The sequence below is a fragment of the Leishmania panamensis genome (assembly GCF_000755165.1).
Source record: "Leishmania panamensis strain MHOM/PA/94/PSC-1 chromosome 15 sequence".
NCBI lineage: Eukaryota > Euglenozoa > Kinetoplastea > Trypanosomatida > Trypanosomatidae > Leishmania > Leishmania panamensis.
The window spans coordinates 137,383-144,886 of record NC_025860.1 but is presented as its reverse complement, the minus strand read 5'-3'; the positions used below and the strand labels follow the sequence as shown (position 1 = coordinate 144,886).

Here is a 7,504-nt window from a genome sequence, read left to right as displayed (position 1 = left end):
GGGGGCGTGCAAAGGTGAAGGAGTACGCGGTAGGATTCAGAAGTGGGTTGACAGCAAGAGAAAGCGAGAGAAGGGGGAGAGGTGGACATGGAGTGAGAGAGATGAGGCGATGAGGTGATGTCAGTGATGCGGCACTGGCGGAGTGGAGACCGGGTTGAGTCGGGAGCAGGATCGGGGGGAGAGAGGAGGACACCTCCATCACGCAACATATAGTTGATTCCATACCCTCTCCTCGCTCTATACTGGCGAGCAGCATGCGAGTAGTTCAGTGTGACCCCAATGCGGCGTACCCCGCCTCTGCCGCCGCCGCACACACTTCAGAGTAGCATGATGTACCCACAGACGTCGAGCGTGGGACTGGTAGTGGTGGGGACGGCAGATGGCGGGGAAAAGGAAATGGCGATCTGAGTGAGACTGCAGCCGCGCCTCCACTTCGCACGCTCACCCTCGCTCTCTTGGCATGAAAACTTTCATTCGCTTTGGCCTTTCAAGTTTGAAGTAAAAATATGGAAACGAAGGGAAACAGACGCCGAAAAATAAAACGCAGGTGAGGCCGTGCAGTCGTACACCCGTGCGGGGGATAGCCCTCTCGCTCCATCCTACGCCACGCGCATACAGACACGCACACGCCTCTCTCTGTGATGCGACAAGCCTAGTCGAACAGACCAAAGCCCATGTCGTCGTCAGCCTCTTCTTCGGGCTCGTCCTTCTTCTCTACCGCCGCCGGGGCCGCGCCGCCAGCTGCAGCGGCAGCGGGGGCAGCTGCGCCACCAGCGGCCGCACCACCGAAGGTGATGCAGCCCAGCACCTCCTTCACGTTGACGGTGGCGAGGGCGTTTGCGAAGGCGGCCGCCATACCGTTGCTCACCTCGACACCAGCGGCCTTGGCCACGGCGCAGATGGAGTCGGCATCGGTCTTACCGGACTCGCTGAGGATGAGTGCGGCGTATGTGCAGGCGAGTTGCGCGGTGGCCATTGTATTCACACACACAGAGGGAAAGAAAGGCGTGGGCACGTAGGCTCTTCAATGGCCGTGAAAATGTCGTCGGCGTTGCCGTGTGGAGAAGAGCGATAGGGGTAGCGCGCACGCATGCACAGACAGACAGACAGGGGCGTGCAAAGGTGAAGGAGTACGCGGTAGGATTGTGGAGGAGGTGCGCAAGCACGCCGAGAGCCATCCGCACCGTGTGGCGGGTGTAGGAGCGGCAGAAGCGGGGAAGCGAAGAGAGGGGACGGAGGAAGGCGGTGAGCGCATGAGAGAGAGAGAGAGAGGACGCGTCATATGAAGATAAGCGTGCTTGTATGTGCAAGTACGCGCGCAGGCAAGGGCGTTGAGGAGGCGGACGGACACAGTGCATTCAGAGCACGACCCACAGCATGCGAGGGACGGGGAGAGAGAAGAGGAGGTGAGCACTGTCAGTCGCAGCAGCGGGCCTTCCGCACTTTCGAGGTGTAAGACACACAGATGGCACTTGACCAGCATACCTCTGTGTGCATGTATGAGTAGTAGGGTGATAAGGGTAGAAGGCAGCTATGGGGGCGACATTCCGTGTTGAAGCCAAGAACACTGTGCTAGTCAGGCACGGTAGTAGCGGCAACAGGTGCTGACGATCAGCCAGCGCGCCTGCGTGTCACCGGTGAGCCAAAAACACGCCTGCTACAGGCCCTCAAGGTCCATTTCACTGTGCCCACATGGGCAGCGGCACTTCGACCGACAAAAGTTCACCGTCTTCGTAGGCGAGCGTATAGTGCCAGGCGTGAAGATCGATGGCCTCCGGGCATATGCAGCCGCTCCAACTTCGGCTCTCTGCGACAGCCTCCGGTTGCCATCTGCCCTCTACCGCAGCGGCAGCAGCATCGCTTCCATTAACCTCCGCTCTGTCGGTGGAGGCAGTGCTTTCGTAGAAGCGAGTCAGCAAAGCTTCCGACGCGAGAGGTGTGCGGGGGGCGACAGCCGCCGCTTTGCTGCCCCGAGGCGTGCCCTCCTCGCCACTTTTCGCCAGGGCGCGCATGTGGGCCTCCAACGCGATGTACTTTCGGTCGCGCACAATCGGGTGTCCGAGAGAGGCGAGGTGAACGCGCAGTTGGTGCGTGCGGCCCGTACCGAGGGTGCACTTCACCACTGTCTGATCGGTGGCTGCATCGTAGCGCATTACCTGTAACGCCGTCTTGGCCGAGCGAAGCGTCTCCAAGTACTGTTGCACACGCCTGGAGGTATCTGAGAGAACAGCCGACGCTTTGTGTGCCAGCAGAGTTGCTGGACCATTCCTCACAGGAGGCAGTGAGAGAGTCACTGCACCTACTGAGTCCCTCCGGCCACCTCGCGTAAGTAGACGCATGCGCTCATTCTTCGCTGCAACGTCCTCTTGCGTGCGAACTGCCTTACTTCGTCCACCAGAGAGCGAGCCGTTGCGCAATTCGGGTGCCTGCTGCTGTTGAAGTCGTTTGGCGTCTGCCTGGCGCTGTTGCCACGCATCCGTGATGGCGACGTCCGGCGACCAGTACAGGCTACTGTGGTGATCCAAACACCCGATGGGCCGACACACAAGCAGCTCGGCAACAGTGTGGTGTGTCGCACCGCTCGTGCCAACGCCCGCCACAGCAACGTCGGGTGCTCCGTGCTCATCGCTCGTTGACTGCGTCAGTAGCGAAGTGCTGCGCAGGACGCAGTGATGCTGCTGACGTGCGATGCTCTCGAGATCTACTCGGCCATGCACTCGCGCACAGTAGACCTTGCGGGAGGTCGGCGCTGGTAGTGATAGAGGCAGAGTCTCCAAGCCAGCGCCTACCTCCCGCACGTCATCTCGGTTAGCCACGTTGTCACCATCGGCACTGTTCTCGTCGTCACTGCTGTCGAGCTCTTCTTTACTCGAGATGGCCGCTGCCGTGCGGCGCGCCGTACAGCTATTCAGTCCAAAGAGAAGTACACCGCTGGTGGCCGCGTCGAGCCGGTGCACAACGTGGGCCTTCATGGTGTACGAGGACGGAACAGCAACTGCCGCGTCACCGCTTCGTGCACGCGTCATCTTTTCGGTACTGGCGCAGTGGCTATTGCCAACTGATAGTGGACTGTCATCCCCGTCTTCAGCCTCGCGCGACCGCTTCAGCGGCTGTGCCGTCTCTGCTGCGATGGTGATGTCACCGTGCGGACTGGCGTGCCTGTCCTCTTTCGGATTCCTCGCTCGACCCTCTTGCGTCGTCGCATCACGTTCGCGCATGAAGAGGGCCTTGAGCACTGCCCAGTCTTCAGCAGACACGCCAATCTCGTCTACTAAGGTGGAAAGCGATGAAGGACCGCAAAGGACGGGCGCGCTGGCGTCTGCTGAAGACGGAGGGCGCCGCAGCCACACTCGAATAAGCTCAAAGCCGCCCGTCTTGTGAACAACAGAGGCGTAGGGCGGATGCGGCAACGCACTGCCGGTCGTTGCGCTGGTGTGGTGCTCCTCGATGCGGTAAAATCGGCGCGCATCGCCGTCGCCGCCGCCGCCTAGCACGTCCTCGAGAATGCTCGTCACTGAGTTCTTGCGGTAGCGGCCGGCAGGGTGCACCGGCAACCCTGGCGGCTTACTTACCACAAGCATGGCAAGTGTCTTCGCCGCCGGCACCGGTGTCCTGGCGTGCACCTCAGGAGGCACAGCGGACAGAGCAGCGGCGACGTCGCAACGCAGAATCTCCAGCGGCGGATGTGCAAACATGCGCCCCTCGCAGCGCCACACACGGTGACACACCAAGTCTCGTTGCTGAAGCAAGAGAAGTGGTAGGGGAGTCCCACTGACAGTAGCGGCGCTGGCGGAGTGTGCTCCAGCACTTCCCTGCGCAACAGCGCTGTCTCTGGATAGCGATGTAGATGCGGCCGACAGCATGTGCGGCAACAACGCATCGACTTCAGCCTCAGAGGGCAACTCTGTCAGCCACAGAACTGTACGACACCAAGCAGGCCAATCACTCGACGCCGTGCTCACCTCGCTGCTCGGTATCGTGCAGAGCAGGGCTGTTGACGGGGTTGCTTGAACGGGTGCCATCATCTGCTTCGGCAGCGGATGCGGTTGGGCTTCAATCATACCACTATGGTCTCTTTTAGCAATACCGCCATCTGTGCAGCCTGTGCTGGAGTGGATGCCTTGCGCGCGAGCCACAACGTCGATAAGTGCTCTCTGGTAGCGACGCCCGGCCGCCCGGCATTCCACCTCTCGATCGCGCAGCCACAGTACACCTTCGCAAAGCTCCTCGATGTACGCGGGGAGGGTGAAGCGACGGTCGAGCGTGGCGCTGCCACTGACATGCAGCGAGGATGACGCCGCTTGCTGCTGTAACAGCAGTGGCACCACTGCGGAGCGGATAGTGCCGGTGGTTGTGCTGGCGGGGATGATCCCCCGTTCCGACAACAACGGCACCTTCTCGGCGGCGGCGGCATCAAACGGCACGAAGGCAAACTCCTTCAGAAAAAGCTCGAGAAGGCCATGGCCCAGCCACCGACCCTTCACCGGTGCGCGGAAGAGGTAGCTGTACGGCCTCACCGCGATCCACGGTGCGTCGCTGTCCACTGCAGCGGCTGATGGGAAGGTAATCTCCGTGTCTCCGCCAGTGACGGCACTGTGCTTGAGTGATCTGGATGGCGGTGCCAGTAGCGCACCACTGCTGCCGTGACAGCACTGTCGGCAGCAAGGCTCACGAGTGAGGTAGCGGTCTCCTGGCTCAACCGCAGTGGTAGAGGGGGCCACCATGAGAGGCTGCCATGTGTGTAGGTATCGAGGCAAGTGTGAGCAATGAGGCAGCAGGTTAGGCGGAGAGACGCAATTGAAAGGCAGCGGAAGGGTGCCGTGGTGCAGTTGCAGGGGGTGGCGCTGTGGAGTAGAGGGAGGGAGGGAGGGAGCCCGGCGTCCGTGGGTACATCTGTGCCTCTGTGTGTCTGCGTGGCTAGCACTGGCGTTTCGCGACAGTGACTGGGCCCGCCGCACCCGACGCATGGACCACCAGCGATCTGCCTGTATACAGCGAGAGAGGGCAGCAAGGTAAACAAAAGGCGTGGCTGAGCACACAGAAGCATGAGGAGCCGGTGGCTACGCACCTAAGTCGTCGTAATTCTGTGTGTTGGCGTGCCTGTGTAAGCCCTCACCACATTCGCCGGAGCAGGCAGGGGGGAGCCACAGGGCTGAGAGAGTGAGAGACCTGGTCGCTCGAATAGGGTGGGTGATAGAGGTCACACACACCTACACACATGGGGGAGCGTATGTGTGTGTGTGTGTGTTCAGCACCATCACTCGGCTTCCGTGTCTCGCCGCTGTACCTGCCGTACCAGTCGCATGTGCACCTCCTTGGCCCACTCCGTCTTGCGGCGGAGGTACAGTACAAGGCCTTCGGTGGCCAGCAGAGTAAAGCACAAGGTGGCGAAGATGCCGACGAAGGTACGGCGCGGGGTGCAGGTGAACGTGTCGGCGTCGAAGGAGTACAGGAACACACGCGTACAAGGCACGTAGGCACACCGGTTTAGCGATGGGTAGAACGTTTGATGCGTGCCACATGCAGCGCTGGTGACGCACAAGGCGCCCAGCGTGTTCACATCCGCAGCAACCGCCGTCCCGCGCGGCACCGCTAGATACAGCAGAGGCAGGTTGTACCCTGCATCGGAGGCACCGCTGGACCACTTGGAGATCCGTGCACGCCGTGTTACCGCGACGGTGGCGCCGCGCAGCTGCTGCATCCCGACTACGATCGGCGGCTCGCGATAGTCTCCCATGGTGTGCTTGTGGCGCTCTAACATACTGACAAGCGATCCGGTAGAGTAGAAGCGAAGTGCTTTGCCATCTGGTGTCATACAGGAGCTGAGGTGCAGCGCGATGCGGCACGCATTGCTCGTCTCATCCGTGCTGACGATGGACTCGTCGCGCACGGAGAGTACGAGCGGTGGCAGATGCGCGAGAGCCGAAGGGTCGAAAGGGCATTCAAGGTACTCCCCAGTGCGGTACGCGGTGGTCTGGCTCGCGTTCAAGCCCCAAGTGCAGCACCCCTTCTTGCGCAGCAGACTCTGCTCGCCGTCATAGCAGGAGGAGGAGTTGTTCTGGGGGGATGCGATCCACGACGCCATACTCACGATAAGCTCCTTTGGAAAGGAAAGTTCTTCGACCCCCTCTGCCGTGGTCAGCACCACCGTGTAGCCGCGCATGATAAGCGTGGCGTCCTGCTCGTTGATGCGATCAGTGATATCGGCGCCGCAGATGGACGCGTTCACGGAGAAGACGACACCGCCGTCGCCGTGATCTGAGCGAGCGGTGCCGGCGAACAAAGAAGGTGGGAGCTGACGCACTAGACAGAAGTCCATCTCCTTCGACCTGGATGGAGTGGTGGCGGCCTCCGCAAGGGATGCCCTCGATGCCGCCGCGGCAGTCAAGCAGGACTTCGATGAGCGGAGTGCTCTGTTACCGGCACCGCTGCGGCTGCTGCCCGTGTCTCTGCACTCGTTGAGTGAATTGCGCGTATTTTCTTCATCTATGACGGAGCTGTAGAGAGCCTCGGCCTCGCGGTTCAAGGCGGCCACAGGCAAGGCGGCGGACTGCACCAGTAGGCCCCGCGTCATGTAGAGCACGAACGTGCTGTTCGTGGAGCCGCAACAAGGCGTGGAAACACCGAGACCACCAACGGCTGGGGGCGGCGCCTGCCCAGCCGAGTGTGCCACAATTAAGTTCTCCATGTCGCATGAGTAGGTAAGACAGTCCCACAAGAGTGCGCGACTGCTGAGCATCGACGAGTTGCCCAGCTGGAGTCCAGGCGGGGCCATCGTACTCCAGTGCACAGACTGGTTAACAAGAATACCCATTCCATACGAGGTGCACCACGCCTGCGCGATGAAATCCACTGCAGGCGAGGCACTTCTCGCGGCGGCGTCGCTGAAGCTGTCACCGTTGGCGTCGCAGAGCACGTAGGCACTGCTGCGGAGCGGCTCCCAGCTCCCCAGCGTAAAGTTGTCGCTGGTGAGCTGCATCGCCTCGTAGACAGCGCGCACGGCGGTACCGGTGCTGCTGAACGCATTGGGTACTTTCTCAAAAGCGTCGCTGATGGCGCTGACGCGGGGAGAGCACAGGCAAGCAAGAACGGCAAATGCGGCCAGCAGAGACAGAGCTTGGCGGCTGTGCTGGCGCGGAAGTCGAAACGTCGCGTGTACTGCCGGTCGGAGCAGCGACAAGCCTCCGCACTCAGAGAGGACGCGATGGGAGGCATTTTGCGTCATGGAGCCTTGACACAGGGTTGATGGCCTTTCGTGCCGGCGTGCGACTGCCTCTGGTGCTACACTGATTCTCATGGTGAGGGGTAGAGGGCAACGGAAGAACACTGACAGCCAGCACCCTTTTCCCACGCGCATGCTAGCCTGGTGGCGTGGGGGAGCTACTCAATCGCAAGCGCGTATGGGTACGGAGAGAGGCGGAGAGGAAGAGGGGAGGGGAGGAGCGATGGGAATCGACAGACAGACAGAGAGGAGGAGAGCCTTGGGAGAGGGTTGTCGGTCCCT

The 7,504-nt window shown here is 61.2% G+C and overlaps 3 protein-coding genes across 3 annotated transcripts; all 3 read right to left on the bottom strand.

The window, feature by feature from the left end:
• Positions 1-652: 652 nt before the first annotated feature.
• Positions 653-976, bottom strand: LPMP_150410 (60S acidic ribosomal protein, putative; the record flags this gene model as incomplete). Its single annotated transcript, XM_010699115.1, has 1 exon — positions 653-976. The coding sequence occupies one exon, from the start codon at positions 974-976 to the stop codon at positions 653-655; it is 324 nt and encodes a 107-aa protein (XP_010697417.1).
• Positions 977-1,679: 703 nt separating this feature from the next.
• LPMP_150400 (hypothetical protein) lies at positions 1,680-4,967 on the bottom strand (the record flags this gene model as incomplete). The annotated part of the gene is made up of 1 exon (XM_010699114.1): positions 1,680-4,967. The coding sequence occupies one exon, from the start codon at positions 4,965-4,967 to the stop codon at positions 1,680-1,682; it is 3,288 nt and encodes a 1,095-aa protein (XP_010697416.1).
• A 290-nt stretch (positions 4,968-5,257) lies between these two features.
• On the bottom strand, positions 5,258-7,297 carry LPMP_150390 (hypothetical protein; the record flags this gene model as incomplete). The annotated part of the gene is made up of 1 exon (XM_010699113.1): positions 5,258-7,297. One exon carries the CDS (start codon positions 7,295-7,297, stop codon positions 5,258-5,260), a length of 2,040 nt encoding a protein of 679 aa, XP_010697415.1.
• Between the last annotated feature and the right edge of the window lie 207 nt (positions 7,298-7,504).